General features: G+C 45.1%; 1 protein-coding gene across 11 annotated transcripts in view; it reads left to right on the top strand.

Annotated features, from left to right (window-relative positions):
* The window catches only part of STK11IP (serine/threonine kinase 11 interacting protein), a 45,542-nt gene extending 27,643 nt beyond the window's left edge, over positions 1-17,899 (top strand). For 6 of the 11 annotated variants that reach the window (XM_087713445.1, XM_087713466.1, XM_014064216.2 and 3 more), the window contains 9 exons: positions 765-875; positions 10,146-10,314; positions 11,973-12,410; positions 13,335-13,447; positions 13,534-13,631; positions 14,267-14,445; positions 15,266-15,350; positions 15,528-15,960; positions 16,249-17,110. In XM_087713445.1, the coding sequence (XP_087569571.1) occupies positions 765-875; positions 10,146-10,314; positions 11,973-12,410; positions 13,335-13,447; positions 13,534-13,631; positions 14,267-14,445; positions 15,266-15,350; positions 15,528-15,960; positions 16,249-16,389 (1,767 nt within the window). In that variant the 3' untranslated portion in view covers positions 16,390-17,110. Of the gene's footprint in view, positions 1-764; positions 876-10,145; positions 10,315-11,972; positions 12,411-13,334; positions 13,448-13,533; positions 13,632-14,191; positions 14,446-15,265; positions 15,351-15,527; positions 15,961-16,248; positions 17,111-17,603 lie in introns of those variants that run through there. The other 5 variants (XR_015696421.1, XM_014064211.2, XM_087713460.1 and 2 more) reach the window with 5 other exon arrangements.
* Positions 17,900-18,320: the final 421 nt, after the last annotated feature.

Genomic DNA, 18,320 nt, shown 5'->3' with positions numbered 1-18,320 from the left:
TAGATCTGCTCTGTTGCCTGAATATTAATTATGAATATGATCAGAATGCATATGATTCAATTCTTTTACTTTGCCCAAGTCCAGCTTAGTGCGCCCAGAACTAACATCATCTGTGGTGGTGTAGTGGTAAGAATGCAGTATTGCAGGGTAATTCTGCTGACTGCCAGCGATTTGATTCTCACTGGCTCAAGGTTGACTCAGCCTTCCAAAATCGGTAAAATGAGAACCCAGATTGTTGGGGGCAATATGCTGTGTCGGTAAACTGTTTAGAGAGGGCTGTAAAGCACTGCGATATATAAGTCTAAGTGCTATTGCCATTGCTATTGCTATGCATAAGCAGCATTGTAGCAGGATCTCAGTGAGGTCTCCATGATAGTTTCTTGTAAGTTGTTTGAATGATACCTTTGCGTATTAAGGTGGCTGCATTGTCTGTTTCTTAAAGTGGACAATCTTTGAGGCACAATGAACTGTGTTTAAATCACAGAAAGGCAGTATGTAAGTACTAGTTAGAAACTGGGAATCAAAATCATTTTGTGATTTTTTTTTTCATCTTGTGGAGGTAAAGTTGCTACTCATTATTAATAGAGATAGAAGCAAAATGTACAGTATAAATTCATGAGTCTTTTAATTTATAACATCCACAGATAAGATATTGGGTGACAGTCAGGCGCATAGGAATTAACTGATATTTAGTGATTTATTTTTTTTAAATAACGAGTCCGTATTTTTTTCTGATGGGAAAATTATTTCTTTTTGGAAACTAGGACCTGGAGCGTGAGTTTCCTGTTCTTACCCTCTATTTCGACTATATCAGCAAGGAGCGTCAGAAACGTTGCTATGTAGTATTGGATGATGATCCTGAATTGTGTATGAAGGTAAATATAAAGAAACTTTAAAATAGAAAGTTTTCCTGGGGTGGGAGGGACACAGTTTGAATCTTAATAACTTTTGGAGAAGTGTAATTGCTTCAATCCACTAACTCTTCTGAGTCGGCAAATGGGAGGTCCACAACAGGAAATGAAGACAAAAGTGTCCTCTTAATAGTTAGTTCCCCATCTTCCTACCTTATGCGTACAGTGCTGCAGCTTGGTCCTGTGGTGCCATGACTGATGAGCGTCTCTTTTCTCCTGTGTGCTGCTTGGGGAATCCAAGCATGGGTTAACTTTGTCCATTAGCCTAGAGACTGAGTTATGTAAATGTTGACCACGCTTCCTCTGACTGGATGGGTCAGTTTTTTAACTCAGTCCAGCCAGAAGAGATGTATACCAATTTTCTCCAGACTAATTGACAAAATTCTACCTATTCTTGGATTCAACAAGTTGCTGGGACCGATTCAAAAAGGTTATTGCAGGGTTAAAGGGAGAGGCGGCAGTTCGCTGCCTGCCAGAGCTCTTACAACGCCGGGCTAGATATTTATTGCCTCGGGGGCTATTGCAATCAGAGCTCAGCGACCACTGTTGCCAATGCGAGATTGCTTCGCCGCCGTTTGCTGTCCCTGCCGTTCGCGCCTTGGGCTCGTTTCTCCGCCCGCACTGCCTACCTTGAAAACGACTCGCCTTGCGCGGAGTGCTGTTTTCCAGATAATTGGCCCCCCGCCGCTCGCTTGTGGAGAGCATGGGTTCCGCTGCAGGCATCTGCTGAGCGGAGAGCCTATGAGTGACGTTGTCAGCTGCGGCAATATTCAAATTTCACGCCTTTATTGCGGTCGCCATTTTGGGACCGTTTGTTCGCGCACACGCTTAAAGCAGCCAGAAGAGGGCGTTGTGAGTCTTTTCGCGCCTAAAGGGAGAGACTGCGTCATCGGTCCTCCCACTTCCCTCACTTCGGCTTGGCTAGCTTAGTGAGAGGATCGTTTTTGCAGCTCCTGCTTGCCACGCGGCTCGTTCAGTTGCTACAAAACTTCTGATACAATGCGGTTGAGTTTTTTCAATTCTTTGTGTAGAATGGCTGACCAATCCACCTCAGGAGGTATTGTAGAGCCTTCTACCGATTCCCAACCCCCTGCCCAGGTGGGGGTTAGCTCGAGGCCCAGCAGGGCTGTTTCCAGGGTTCCCAGTCAAAGGCCTATGGACACATCCGGAGCTCCGGATAGGGCCCACAGGTGGAAAGAAAAGGCCAAGGCAGCAACTAAGGCTGCTGGGGAGGGTAGCCAGCCCCCCATATTATTGCCTCAACGTGATCCACCAGCCCCAGTATTACATCCAGCAGGGAATCAAGGCTGGTCACCAATGTTCCTCTAATTTTTTTTCAGTGTGAGCAGAAAAGTATAATGTTTGAGCGGCACATTTTCATGCCTGAGCACCTGAATTTTTTTCACAGATGTTATCTAAGACAACAATGAAATCAGTATTATTTGAAACTCAAAGTTATGTTTATTCAAGATACCCGCTTAATTAAAAGTGTTATATAATATCAGTATCACTTAACAACGCTCCTGCTTAGCAACCAAAATGTTGGCTCAGGAACTCTGGCATTGAAGTGCGCAAGTCTTAAAGCTGTCAGGTTACAAGATCCTTGCACCTCTAACCCTTTAGGAAAAAAAAAACCCCAGAGGTGTTCAAACTTGACAGCTTTAAGACTTGTGTGCTCTATTGTCTTTTGCTCCACTTTTTCATTCTCTATTTTTAGTTGTTGCTCTAAGCTTAAAGTAGAATCCAAAGAAGAAGCAATTGTGATTTCACATTGATGCAGTTCCCATGTTAGTTGGGTAACCTCAAGCCTCATTCCTTCCAATTCTCTGCTATGACTTTGCTCTTTGTGGGATAGCTCTTCCTTCAGCTGGGCAAATTTGCAAGTCAACATTTTTTTTAATAATAAATCATGGAGCATATTAATACCAATCTCTCTGTAACATAATTTCCTCCTGTTACCTTCCTAAGGAATCCCATACTGTAGCAGTGTTTCAGAAATCCATTGCCTTATGTTACAGTTAAAACAGTCCTGTCTGAAGTTGGAGTATTAATCAGGAATCCTTGTATTCAACCAAATAACATCTAATTGATGATTTCTTGTATTTTCTTTGAAACCAGCCAACAACAATGTACAAATATGATCAAGTAAGGCTGCTTTTAGAAAATAGTTTGAATTGCTAAAGATCTGCAGGTTAGGGTACAAATTCCACAAAACAAGAACAACCTCCTAAAGCCATTCATAATAAACACCAGCATCTCTTACAAAGAGATGTTTTCTTTTCTATTTCTTTTTTTAAACAAACTCTTCCTTTTCTTTTCTCTTCTTCCTTCTGCCTTAGCATGGGATATGTATGTGTATGCTTGTAATTGAGTGAATGGTCCCACTTTTATTGCAATTACTGTTGTATTTTTCTGTTTTAACTTTAACGTGGGGACTGCTTGTGTGAGTGAATGATTATGTCTGACTCGGAGGGCCTGCTGGGGAATGCGGGGGTCACCGGGGTGGTTGGGGGGACTATTGCCACGGGAGTGGGTCGGAGCATTGCGGTCGTAGCAGGGAGGGGCAGATATGGCGGGGACTTTAGGGCTGGCCATTACCGGGGAAGGAGGGCTCGCTACATCACAGAGATCCCTCCTTCCGGCCCTATGAGTCTCACTCCGAGGCCAGATGGCGCGAGTAGTCAGGACCCTGGTCTCAGGCTGTTGTTGCTAAATGCCAGGTCTGTTGTTCACAAGGCTCCCCTCATCCGGGACTTAATTATTGACAAGAGGGCAGACCTGGCATGTATTACTGAAACCTGGCTGGGCCCAGAGGGAGGAGTCCCCCTTGGAGAGCTGTGCCCAGAAGGACTTCAGGTGCATCATCAGCCGAGAGCCCAGGGAAGGGGTGGCGGTGTGGCTATTGTTATCCGGGAGTCTTTAGCACCTCGTAGGATCCCTGCTCCGGAGCTTGTCGGGTGTGAGTCCCTGCTGGTGAAGTTGGACCTCAAGGGTCAAGTGGGTTTGCTGCTAACGTACCTGCCTCCCAACTGCGTTGCAGCAGCCCTCCCCTCGCTCGAGTCAGTAGCCGAGCTGGCAGTTGAGTTCCCCAGGCTCATGGTTCTGGGGGACTTTAATTTGCCTTCGCTCGGTGAACACTCTGATGGAGCGCAGGAGTTCATGGCTTCCATGACAGCCATGGGCTTGACCCAGGTAATTCGGGGCCCAACCCACTCGGCGGGTCACATGCTCGACCTCGTATTCCTCTCGGAGCAGTGGATTTGTGATCTTGGTCTGAGGGGTAATGAGATCATACCCCTGTCGTGGTCAGACCACTGCCTACTGAGGCTTGACTTCCGGAGGCCAAACCCCCACCGTAGGGAGGAGGAACCGACCAGGTGGTTCCGCCCCAGGCGACTTATGGTCCCCTTGAGGTTCCAGACGGAGCTTGGGGTTATTCCTGATACTCTCGCCCACAGTTCGGCGGAGACCCTGGTTGCTGCCTGGTACTCGGCGGCATCAGAGTCTCTCGACCGGATTGCGCCACTACGGCCCCTCCGGGTCGGCGGATCCCAGAGACCTCCTTGGTTCACCGAGGAGCTCTGGGAGAAGAAGCGCCGGAGGAGACGCCTAGAGCACTTGTGGAGGTCCGATAAGTCCGAATCGAACTGAGCACTTCTGACAACATGCACCAAGGAATACATCAGGGCATTGAGGGCAGCTAAAAGAACACATATTGCCACCTTGGTTGCGTCCGCTGAGTCCCGCCCAGCCGCCCTGTTTAGGATCACCCGCTCCCTCCTAAATAGGAGGGATGTGGGGGACCCCCTACAGGGTAAGGCTGAGGAGTATGCCCAGTTCTTAGCGGACAAAGTTGCTCGGTTTCGGTCGGACTTGGACTCCACCTCTGCAGATCCAGCCGAGTCACAGGGGGATTACTTGGCAAACCATCTCTGGGATGAGTTTCAGGATGTTACCTCTGGGGATGTGGACAAGGCCATACGAGCTGTGAGTGCCTCCACCTGTATACCGGACCTGTGTCCCTCCTGGCTGGTTGCCAGCAGCAGTGAGGTGACACGCGGCTGGATCCAGGCGGTCGTGACCGCCTCCCTTCGGGAGGGGCACTTCCCCACCGCGCTGAAAACGGCGGTGGTGAGACCCCTCCTGAAGAAACCATCCTTGGATCCAGCCGTTTTTAACAACTACCGTCCAGTCTCCAACCTCCCCTTTGTTGGGAAGGTTGGCGAGAAGGTGGTGGCCTTCCAGCTTCAACGGTCCTTGGAGGAAGCTAGTTACCTTGACCCCTTCCAGTCCGGCTTCAGACCTGGTTACGGCACAGAAACCGCTTTGGTCGCATTGACCGATGATCTCTGGAGAGCCAGAGATGGGGGCCATGCGTCCATCCTGGTTCTCCTTGACCTCTCAGCGGCTTTCGATACCATCGACCATGGTATCCTTCTGCGACGACTGCGGGAAGTGGGGGTGGGAGGCACTGTTTTGCAGTGGTTCTCCTCCTACCTCTCGGACAGGTCGCAGTCGGTGTTGGTCGGGGGGCAGAGATCATCCCTGAGGCCCCTAACATATGGGGTGCCACAGGGTTCGGTCTTATCCCCCCTACTATTTAACATATACATGAAACCGCTGGGCGAGATCATTCGGAGGCACGGGATAAAATACCATCAATACGCGGACGATACTCAATTGTATCTGTCCGCCCCGTGCCAACTCAATGAAGCGGTGGACGTGATGAACCGGGGTCTTGAGGCCGTTAAGAACTGGATGAGTGTTAACAAACTGGTACTCAACCCAGACAAGACCGAGTGGCTGTTGTGTTTCCCTCCCAACAATTTGGCCAGTGTTCCATCGCTCAGGCTGGGGGGTCAAATTTTACACCCCTCAGATAGGGTTCGCAACTTGGGAGTCCTCCTGGACCCACAGCTGACTTTTGACCATCATTTGTCGGCTGTGACCAGGGGGGCATTTGCCCAGGTTCGCCTGGTCCGCCAGTTGCGACCCTACCTGAACCGGGAGGCCCTCGCAACAGTCACTCGAGCCCTTGTGATCTCTAGGCTGGAATACTGCAATGTGCTCTACATGGGGCTGCCTTTAAAGTGCATTCGGCGACTGCAGTTAGTCCAGAATGCAGCCGCGCGAGTGATAGTGGGCGCACTGCGGTTCACCCACATAACACCCATCCTCCGCAAGCTGCACTGGCTACCTGTCGATCTCCGGGTGCGCTTCAGGGTATTACTTACCACCTTTAAAGCCCTCCATGGTAGTGGATCTGGGTACTTGAGAGACCGCCTCCTGCCGATTACCTCCCTCCAACCAATTAGATCACACAGATTGGGCCTCCTCCGAATCCCATCCGCCAGTCAATTCCGACTGGCGACTACGCGGAGGAGAGCCTTTTCAGTAGCAGCTCCGACCCTGTGGAACGACCTCCCCGTTGAGATTCGCACCCTCACCACCGTCCAGACCTTCCGCACAGCCCTCAAGACCTGGCTATCCCGTCAGGCCTGGGGATAAGTTCCTAATTCACCCCGCCCGAGTGTTGAATGCTGAATGAAAGTTGTGTTTTTACTGTTTATTTTATTCATACACTGTTTATGTTTTATATTGCACTCCCCCTTTCCCTACGAATGTAAGCCGCCCTGAGTCCCCTCAGGGAATAGGGCGGCCTATAAATCCCAATAAACTATAAACTATAAACTAAACTATGTGTCTAATCATCAAGTAGAAACCTGTGAACCCTAAAAGTCCCAATATAGATCAAACAAAGGATGGCATCTTAAGATAATACTCTCAACTCCTCCAGATTTTATACATTATTCCTAGAGGACCATCATCCATCTTGGATGGGGATAAATATTTGATATGGGCTGTAAGAGAATGTAAGACACTATGCTTAGATTGCCACATGCAACTTTAAATGGACAACTTCAGTTCAATTTACATGAAACAGTCACTTTAGCAAGCCACTCTGCTGGAACATGAACAAGCTTAAGCACTACTAGCATTTCATTGTATAGAGTTATGTTCAGTTTTTCCTTTCAATCAAGGCTGGATGACTTTCTCTGCAATTCCTTGCACTCAACTACTCTTCTGGCATTTTGGAAATTATAATAATAATGATACGAGACATAAGGGAAGCTCTTGTCATTTTTTTAGGAATATTCTGCAATAAGACCTTAGACAGCCCAAAATATAAACAGATATTAATCTGTACTTTCTATAGCTATCTAACTTTACTTACATAACCTGAAATGGATACTGGGCTTTTTTCCATAAATAATTTATTTTTAAAATGCAAAGGTCATCTTTCAGGCATGAAGATTACAATAATGGAAGCAATGAGTATTGCTCATTGCAATAACTAGAATAACTGCTGCCATCTCCTCCTCCTCCAACAGCACCACCACATTTGCTGCCCAGCCCTGCGGCTGAAGTGAAGCTGCCAAAGCTCCCGCTGGCGCCCCTGCCCGTGGCAGCAGCAGCGGCTCCCCCTCTGCTTGGAGCACCTGAGCTGGGCACCACGTTACCCCTGCCCCCTCCTCTGCTGCCGTGCTTTTGAGGAGCCATCGGGGCTTTTTTTCCTGCTCCGCCCCTCCGCCGCCTTCCTACTGGCTCCCCTTTCAGAGGGCACACACCAGCCATTCCCAGATCAAGGTTTGGCTCCCGCCCAAACCTCTCAGGTCCCTCCGGTGGTGGACGTCCTCCAAACTCCTCAAAGGGTGCCCATTTAAGGAACCAGACCGCATTCAGGTGGGGGGCCCATGTCCTGGACCGCGTCGCGCAGGGTCGCTGGTCGAGTCAAGAGCTGAGCAACAGTATCAATTGGCTAGAGCTCCGGGCCATCCGGCGAGCCCTCCGAGAGTTCCAGGACATTGTATCTCACAACCACATATTGGTCTTGACCGACAATGTGGCCTCCAAGGCTCATGTCAATCGCCAAGGGGGGATCCACTCCAGGGCCCTGATGCTGGAGGCGGAGAAATTACATCACTGGGCGGAGACCAGACTGTTGTCCCTTCGGGCGGAACACATATCGGGCAATTCCAACATACAGGCGGACTGGCTGAGCAGAGCCACTGTGGACCAGGCAGAGTGGCAACTCCACCCTGATCTCTTCCAGGAGCTCTCTTGCCAGTTCTGCCATCCAGAGGTGGACCTGTTCGTGCAACCTCACAACACACAACTACCGTGATTTTACACCAGGTACGCGACACCCAGGGCGTAGAGAGTGGATGCCCTGTGCAGTCCATGGCCGGCCGGCCTCCTCTACACCTCCCCGCCTCTGCCAATCCTTCTGCTGGTCATACAAAAGATCCTGACGGAGCAGGCGGAGGTCCTGTTGGTGGCTCCGATGTGGTCCTGGCGTCCCTGGTACACAGACCTCGTGCACCTGTTGATCTCATGTCCATGGAGGATTCTGGACGACCAGATCCAGCTCAACCAGGGGGCTCTCATCCACCTGAACCCCCAGCTGCTACAGTTAGCCGTGTGGCACGTGAGCAGGCTATTCTAACCGGACTACACTAGTCAAGTAAGGTTATTGACACTATTCAGGCGGCCCATCGCCCATCTACTACTTGTATATATGAGGCCACCTGGCAGGCCTTCTGCAGGTGGTGCCGCCGCACCGGAGCTGACCCCCTCAAGGCTTCGGTACCCCAAGTATTTTGCAAACGGGACTTGACAAGGGTTTAGCACCCAACACCCTTCGTAGGCAGATTGCGGCCTTAGCCATAGTAATTGGGGGCGGCCAGGGCCGTTCATTATCTCAACACTCACAGTCAAATCCTTTTTGAAAGGTGCAGCCAATCTCAGACCTCAGACTGTGCATCGGTACCCTACTTGGGATTTGACATTGGTGCTCAGGGCTCTTATGACCTCTCCATTCAAGCCTATTACATCCATCAGCCTTCGGTTACTGACTCTTAAGACTGTGTTTTTGGTAGCTATTACATCGGCCAGGAGGGTGTCCGAATTGCAGCACTGTCACTTCGAGCGGACCTCTGCATATTCCATCCCAACAGAGTCGTCCTTCGTTTGGACCCAGCCTTCCTACCAAAAATCAACACGTTATTCCACAGGGCTCAGGAACTCATCCACCCGGATTTCTTGCCCCGTCCTTCCCATCTGCAGGAACGCCAGTGGCACCACCTGGATGTGCGCAGAACTCTTCGGTGCTGTGTGAAATGCACTGCGTCCTTCAGACGGTCGGAAGCACTTTTTGTGTCCTTTCAACCATCATCCATGGGGCAGAAGGTGTCCTCCCATACCATCGGCCGATGGTTAAAGGCGTGCATCGCTCTTGCTTACGATAGCCAATCCCAACCAGTCCCTAGGCACATTACACCTCATTCTACCAGAAGTGCAGCTACCACAGCGGCCTGAGCTATGCAAGCCTCAGTGGAGGAAATTTGCAGGGCGGCTACCTGGTTGTCGCCATCGCCATTTATTCGACATTACAAGGTTGACATGTTTGCCTCGGCTGAGGCCTCCTTTGGGCGGTGAGTGTTGCAAAGTGTGATTTCTTCTCTGGGGCGCCCTGACCAGCCTAGCTCCCGCCCTGACTCTTAATTGCTTTGGCATGTCCCATGCTTGGATTCCCCAAGCAGCACACAGGAGAACGACCATTGACTTACCTGAACAGTCTTCTATGTGTGCTGCGAGGGGAATCCAAACCCGCCCGCAGCTTCGGCTGGCCAGGGCTAGCGCATGACTCTGACTTGATGACTGATACTTACCTGTTTACTGACTTGACTTTACTCTGGACATGACTATTGGGACTTGTTTGGTTATGGCCATCATTGACATTGCTACACGTTATTAACTGGCTGACTTTGTACAAAACTGACCCATCCAGTAAGAGGAGGCGTGGTCAACATTTACATAACTCAGTCTCTAGGCTAATGGACAAAGTTAACCCATGCTTGGATTCCTCTTGCAGCACACATAGAAGGACCGTTCAGGTAAGTCAACGGTCGTTTTGTGAATATCTCTATATAATCCTTTTTAAGCCATCCATGGCAATTATAACCATTCATGCTTTATGAAGCAATTCTGTAAACAAGGCATTTTTCTCTCTAGAATTTATTTTGCAATTAATACATTATATTATATTATTTCCTTCACCCTCCCTCCCAAAAGTAGGCATTCTTTATTCAGGACTATTATAAAATGTCATCATATATATGAAATACGATACTTGTTTTCTCAAACGTATTCAAGTCTTACTGCTTTTTCCAGGATTTACTCAGAGTGCTGGCACCTACCCTGGAGAAAAATAGGAAGAACAGAGGATTGGCAGAAGGTCCAAAGCTCCAATGTCTAAAATGTAAACAAGAATTCCTTGGGTTCCAGATACTTCAGTTACAAAGTCAGGCTACAAAAGAGGGTACAGCCATGTCTGAGCAAGGTATAGTGTATTGTTTAGGCTAATATCTTTTTATCTTACTTTTTTTTCTGTGCTGTTGGAATAATGGAGTGAGGGGTCTGTGACCAATGGCAACTGTCACCAACCTTTCAGAGAGTTCCCTTAGAATTTTAAGCATGTGTTGTGAATTATGAAACAAAATATTATATCAACCATATCCCTGCTTATCTTTAATGGGGAAATTGATTGATTATGTCATCAAGTCATTGTTGGCCCTTAGCAACCACATAGATTTTCTCCATGGTGATTTGTCTGTTACTTGGCATTTTGTATCTTTCAGCCCTACGTAGACCTGTGGCCACTGTAACAGAGTCTATCTACTGTGCTGCTGCTTGTCCTCTTTTTCTCTTTCCCTCCACTTTTCCTAGCATTAGATCCCTTTCCAGAGAGCTAGGTCTTCTCATAAAGTGTCTGAAGTGGGGTGATTTAAGTCTGGTCATTTGTGTCTCTAATGAAAACCCTGGATTGATTTCTTCAGTAATTCATTTGTTTATTTTCTTGGCACTCATGGTATTTTCGAGAGTCATGTTCTGTTTTCACTTTACATATTACAAATGAAATATTAGAAAATAATTAGTATTCTGCATACAATTTATGCATCTGGGGAAATAGATATACTGTAAATAAACAATAGAGTTGTTGCTACCAATCATTATTTTCCAAAAAAGCATATGAAGCCCATTTGACCTGATTAATTCTTGGAAATCAAATTAAGCTGGTGCTTTGCAATGCGGTATGCCAACTTTTCATTTATTTACAATCAAAGTTAATCTTTTAATGTAAACTGTATTGGGAGACAAGCGACTGGAGAGATAACAAGAACCATGTACAAGTCTTAATTTTGATCTGAAATTAGTTGGGCTGGGTTCCCATTAACATTTGTTTGCTAATATATTTTTTAGATTCCCCTACAGAACTAGAACTTTGAGTTATCCTATATTAAGCCACATTTTAACTTTTTAGTGCCCGATTTCTGTATTCTGTTATGAATATGTCACAGTGGAATTTCAATATATGAGGTGTTGGACCAAAATTGGGGTGACCAAGGTCAGGTCCCAGGTCTGCTCCCAGTTTCGTTAATTACACTGCATGACTCTGAGCCAGTCATTCTAAATCAATTTACAGGGAGGGAGGGAGAGAAGAAGGGAGAGAGGAAGGAAGGAAGGAAGGAATGAAGGAAGGAAGGAAGGAAGGAAGGAGGGAAGGAAGGAAGGATGGATGGATGGATGGATGCAAAATAAGTTACCTTGAGCTCCTAGAGAAAAAAGAGAATAAATATAGCAAAATATAAGAACATGATTTTTGTTTGGCTTTATGTTTATTATATCTTTAAGGTAAAATATTGCATTATTTGATATATTCATTTGAAGCCATATTTAAATGGATTTCTTTTAAAAGGAAATTACTCTGACATTCTATTTGATTATTGAGAAAAATGTTTGCTCAGGATTGTATGTAAAAAGCTGAAGTGAAAACTCTATAAAACACTGGAGATAATTATCTGGAGATTAAAGAACAGAGTGCAGAATGTGCTGGGTGGCTGGTTCCTGAGATTGGTTGGGGAATGAGGATTTTGGAAAGAACCTGGTATTTGATTTATTGGACTATGATGCAAAGGAATGATTTTCCTGTCTCCTCAGAAATTGCTGCTTCCAGTGAGACCATTATCTGTCCTGGTTGCTCTAGTGATCATGTGGTAATCATACCATGTGAGAAGAATTCGAATGCTCTAGTGTTTTCTCAGGATTCCTTCAATGAAAGCCAACAAGAGGCAGAGTCCGGAAAATTTTACATTGGTGATGACAATCATTCTGAAACAGGAACCAGTTCCAGCACCCAGATTCAAGAACTTAGTAATGATCATGGCAGCGCAGCCCATTCCAGTTCTCGCAGTTCTGAAGGAGTGGAAGCTTCCAGGAGGGATTTGAGCTCCAAAAGTCGATATTCCTCCCTCAGCCACACAGATACCAATGGAGGAAGCTTGATGGGAAGCTACCATTATGGTCCTTCCAGTGGTCACACCCCTTCCCAGCTGTCCTTGAGCTCAGAGCATGAGGAGCAGTGGAACCTTAGTCCCCGTGAGTAGTTACCTACTAACAGCTAATATGGGCCTTGGTGTGGTATAAATCTGTGGAATCACGGGAAAGCAATGGCCTTGGGAAACCATAGCAAGATCCTCTACTCAGATCCAGTTTAATACACATGTTAAATTACTTCCCTCCCAGCAACCTCAACATTTTATGCTTTAGTGAATATATGGTTATTTTGAATCAGCAGTAAAACAAGAGCACCATCTGCTGGTTGTTAAGGCACTGTATGGCTATTATTTTAAAAGCCTTTAATGATTTTCAGTTGTTACTGTATTTAGAATGCACCCAACAGGTTTGTTCAGTATAGAGTATTAAGTTTTAATAATAATAGCATAGAAATTGGTACTGATAAATTCAGGTTAAACAGTAAAAAAAGAAAGTTAGGCATGCTGCAGCCCCTTAGAACTCAGAAACACCAACATTTTCTGCCTGTTTCCACCTAAGGACATATATGTGATTCTGTTTAAACATCTATTGTCTGAGTGGATACCTGCATCATTCTCAGATTGCTACAAATGAAAATGATGGTTGGAGATTTATATATGTGTGTACATATGTATGCATGTATTTCATTTCATTTCAGTGTGTTGGTTGGAGTCACTTAACAATTTTCATATTTTAAAAAAGAGTCTATATTAAAAAACAGTGTGAATGAAAAGTGCATGTTTGAATTTGTCACATAAACCAAATTCATCTGCCTTGTGTGGAAAATGGTGGCCACTTCCTAAATTGCGTTGCATAACAAAAGCAACTTGTTTTGCTTTTCTAAGGAGCACTGAGCGATAGAGAAGCAGAATGGATTGTTTTGTCATGTGGCTGTGCGATGTGATTCTGAAAGCAGCATCTTAAATGATACTATTGATCACTCAACATTGAAACCAATTTATTAATTCTTAACATTTTTCTTTTTAGCTACCAACAGTATGTTAGGCATGCGAGACTTATTCTCTGTGGACCATAGGCTAAAACTTTATTTAGATATGGAAGTCTTTGAAAAGGTAGAAGAGTTCAAATGTTTTCTCAAGGTATGAAAAGCAATTCTCCATAAAATTGCTATTGGGAGCATACCTGGAATTATTGTGGCATAATTATTTTCGCATGCTCCTTCTAGGTAGCGGTTGTGAAAAATGGACGGCCTGGGGAGTTCTTGGCTCTCTTGGTGGCTTCAGATGTCCGACTTCATGTGTTGGAGATAACTGGAGAGATAAAGTGAGTAGTGCTGTTTAGGGTTGTATCTGTATGCTTAGAAGTTTGTCTTAAACTAATCTGTCTGTCTGTATCTCTGTTATATGGAATCAGACACTGTAATCGTGGAGAACTTTCCAATTTCTTGATTTCTGAGATCTTTCAGCAGGAGATGCTAGCAGCTGAATTAGGATTTTTATTCATAGAAAACAGTTATATCACTGAGCTGTCGCTCCTCTGCATTTTAATTTCTATTCCATTCTTAAGAACAACCAGAGCAGTCTTCAAAACAAGATAAAATTCCAGTGCAGTAAACCTAACACCTTAATGTTTAAGTATAGCAAAAAGCCTGTCAAAATAATAAAAAAATTGGCATTGAAGATTTAATGTTACATTATGCCAGTCAAGCCTTTTTGAGGAGGGAACTCCATACTAAGAAAATTATGAGTTCGATCACCACTTAAAATATCTTGGATGGGAGAACAAGGAGTTCATTTATATAGTGGTTTGTTGCAGAAGCATATGTTCTTCTAAACTGATAAAAATGCAATTAATCTTTCTCACTGTTATCATTTGCCGAACAGGCATCCTCTTTTTTTTTTCTGGTAGAGTAGACATACCTTGCTGTATGGTGACATGCTATTTGGTTCATCTGCCAGGGGACAACCATCAGATTGGCTGAAGAAGGGAGACTGTCACTTCCTGTCTGACCTCTCTTGCTTAGAGGTGGGGTTATGTCATCAAAGCTTGCATGTGGAGTTTGGGAATCCCTCTGTCTCCTACATGCTGCTGTTTCGCAACCAGAGCCACTGCAGAAGATTTCTCCAATGTTTGACATGTAAGAAAAGATATTGGGCTATGTTCATGATCTAAGTTTTTTGTCTGGTTGTCAGCCAAAAATATCAGTCTGAAGATAGCTTGTATGATACTCATCTTACACCCAGTTGTTTAACAGCCATTCAAAGTTACAATGGCCTTGGAAATGATGCTTTACAGCACTTACAAACGATTGCCAAACACCTGTGATCATGTGATTGCTATCTGCAAGCTTCCCCAGAAAATCAATGGGGAAGCCAGCAGGGAAGGTTGCAAGCTGTGCTGTCTGCTGAAAGGACTCCCTCTCCATGTCTGGGGGCTGGCTTAAAGAGTGTTGAACTACAGTAGGGTGCAGAAAGAGAGCTCAGATCCTGAAGATCCAAGCTCCATTCTTGCAGCCGCCAGAGCAGTTTCCTTCTGTGCATGGAGGAGAATCAAGCTCCTTTTGTGGAGTAACAGAGTTCACATCCCGAAGATGTGACCTCTGTTCCTTCAAGCTGCTGGAGCAGTCCTCTTCTCCATACAAAGGGGTGCTGAACTTGTCAGTCAGTTCTTTCACTCCATCTGCTTAATGACTCAGGAGATCATTTAACGGCTGCAACCAGGAGTGCCAGGACTGCAGTAGTTAAGCAAAACAGTCACGTGGGTGTCTCATTTAACGAATGCTTTTCTCAGGGATCATGAATCCAGTCCCAACTGTCCTAAGCCGAGGACAACCTGTATTGCTAAGTGCTAGTATCAGTAGACATCTACAGACTTAGAATTCAGAGGCAACAGTCTAGACCTTTTTGCTGGAAGATTCACCCTCTGTTATCAAGGCTTCTTTTAATGTCTTCATGCAGACCTCATAGAAGAACTGCCAACAAAAAGCAGGAGTAAAATCCCAGACAGCACTATGGTAGAAATGAACTCACAGCACCCATTATGGTAAGAAGCTTGTTACTTTTATACTGGGTAAGTAGGTAGGCTTAGAGTTGATGTGGCATGCCTAGGAGATGCAGTGGGAGGAGGTTCAATTTCTACGAGAGGTAAATTAAGGCAAGGGATGGTAAGTGAAAGTGATGATACTAGGTGTGTTGCTAATTATTTGTGTCTGTGCTGTAGGCCATTGATTGATAAGGATCTTGCAAGAGAAGCTGCGAGTGGTTCAACCAGACCATTCTTCTACTTACTGACATACCTCATCCAAGGTATGAAGACCGCTCTGTGTGTATGTGTGTGCCATTGTTTTTTCAATGATAACAAGAATATAGCACAATCTTGTTCATTGGACTTTTATAAGTGGCCCAAGCAACTCTTTTTTCCAGGATCTTCTGCATTTCCTGTGACTTTGCTGAGTACTCGTAGTAATATATTCCTGGTGGAAGAAGATCATCAGCGGCAACAGGCCCAGCCTTCCTCTGGCTCAGGCAGTGATGTTGAGAAACAGCCCAAGGACTGCATCCTGCTGAAAGCAAGTGAGCCAATCAGCAGCATCAGTGGTGTAGTACTTTACCGTTTCTCCCCTTGTGATGTAAAGCTGCAACTTTATGATGAGGTAAAAAAAATGATGCTCGAGATTTCCTTCTAGGATATTAAAAAGTTTACAGGTGTGGGTACCATTAAAAATGGCTACCAAGAAAACATGAGCATTGCTGTATAGTTAATTTATCTCTAATTCTACATATCTTTTACTATGCTCAAAACAAATTATGCCTTTGGTCCATTTGAGTTTGGAGTGGAATTTGTATCTAGAAATATATCTTTCCTCCCAATGGAGACCTGTTAACTGCAGTCAGTGTGAAGGCTATTCCTGGTAAATTGAACACCACCTTTCCTTTTGCAGGTCTTAAAGGTGGAAAGCACTTGGCATTTGCGCACAGAATGTCCTGACTTGCTGGCTGAATTGGTAGAATGGCTACGTGTGCCCTGGGAAGAAATGTTCTCAATTGCTCTCCGTAAGACAGTATTAGAAGTGTTGGAGTGAATTGACTCTCAACTACAACTTTACTGTTCCTCTGAGATTAGATGGGTGATTCTTGGATCACCTTCCAGTCTTCGTGGCTCATAACAATTTTAAATTTTGCTGCCATTGGGAGTTTTAACAACATTTGAAAACTGCAACTGGGTAATAGGTATGCATCCTCTTTCTTCATATCCAAAGATCCTTGGATGTATAAAAATATATTCAGTTGACTGTGCATGGGTCTTATCCTGTGCACTAAGAGTCAGGCCAGTCTGGCAGAATATTTTCTATTGTACTGAAAAAGATTCCAGAGTTTCTTCAAGACTGTTCCTGCACTTGTCACTTTTGGTTGGATAGCAGCTGCTGGAGATTATGGTGGAAGTTACACAAAGGAATTTGATTGTTCGGGATTATGCAGAGAACTGGATTGTGATGGATCAGAAACATGAACCTGGGAACCCTCACTGCAAATCTGTAAACTTTCTCACTATTTTGGCTTCATTTTGCAGAATTCATCATTCAGACTGGTCTAGAATTTAGACTGCAATCCATGCTGCGCGTGCTGGTTATTGGAATGGGGATTCTGAGAAATTTTTTGCATATTTTTATCTCTGGGCATGTAGAGATATTTGTGCACTCAGGGGAAAAGTCACTGGAAGCCATCGCCTTCCCTGGACAAAACAAAGATAAATTTTAAGTGTAAACTTTTATATGTGGTGTTAAATAAAAGTGCTTTTTATGAGCTGTTTGCTTTTTCTTGAGATGATTTGGATGAATATTTTGGAGCTAGTAGCCATATTTGAATTTTGAGAAGATACTGGTGCTATTAAAAAAGGCCAGCAAGTAGAAAATTGGAGAGAATGGCAAGAGGGAAGAAATCAGTTGTCAGACAAATATAATTAAACTTATATGTTCCAGTTAGTAGTGGATAGGATTTCTCAGTGATTATCTTAAATAAAAGGGCCACAAAGGTGAAGTGATTTCCAATGTTTAAAAAACTCACAACTTTACCATGAACTTTGTGAAGTTGGAAAATCTTAGCTGGGAGTACCTGCCAAAAGATTTATATTATCTAGTGCTGATATTTGATAATTTTATAAAATTGTTTATAGAGAGAGAGAGCACTATTACAACAGGTAGTTCTCATTTAGCAGCCACAATTGAGACCAGAAATTTGGTTATTAAGTGAAACCATGACTACATATATTTTATTTCTGCTTTCTTTTGCTTTACAGCCCTTGGAAGATCTGGTGTCATCGGTTTTTTCCATCACCACTGTAACTGCTAACAATTATTAAATGAGGAATTGTTAACTGAAGGCTGCCTGTATTTAGTTGAAAAAACCTTGGCTACCAGCCGTATTCTTCACAGACATGTGGGAATAGCTAGATTTAGATTTTGGAAACAATAGACCGTTGGCTTACCTGAACAGTCGTTCTCGGGGCACTGCTCAGAGAGTCCAATGCTGGGTTAACACAGCCTATCTGCCCTTGGACTGAGTGATGTTTTTAGTTGACCACGCCTCCCTTTGCCTCTGCATGCTCAGTTCGAAAACGAAGGAAACCGTCCTGTAATCAGTTACAGTCAATACAGTCACATCGTTCAATATAATAAACACCCCGGGCGGATTTGGACTGTCCTCGCAGTGCCCCGAGAACGACCGTTCAGGTAAGCCAACGGTCTTTCTCCAGTGCACTGCTCGGAGAGTCCAATGCTGGGACATGCCCAAGCTATTGAGTCCCAGGGTGGGGAAGCGCCGTAGCCTCTGGCCTTTCAGCCACTCTTTGTAATACTCTTCTGCCAAAAGAGGCTTTGGCTGAGGCAAAGGTGTCAATCTTATAGTTTTTGATAAAGGCCGTGGGGGAAGCCCATGTGGCCGCTCTACAAATGTCTAGAATAGAAGCCTGGGTTGCCCAGGCCGCAGAAGCTGCTGCGCTTCTAGTGGAGTGTGC

Source organism: Thamnophis sirtalis, unplaced genomic scaffold (genome assembly GCF_051295495.1).
Source record: "Thamnophis sirtalis isolate CommonGarterSnake01/CBP01778 unplaced genomic scaffold, rThaSir2_p1.2 scaffold_1, whole genome shotgun sequence".
Classification (NCBI taxonomy): domain Eukaryota; kingdom Metazoa; phylum Chordata; class Lepidosauria; order Squamata; family Natricidae; genus Thamnophis; species Thamnophis sirtalis.
Note: the sequence above shows the minus strand (reverse complement) of the source record. Positions and strands in the feature narration are given on the sequence as shown.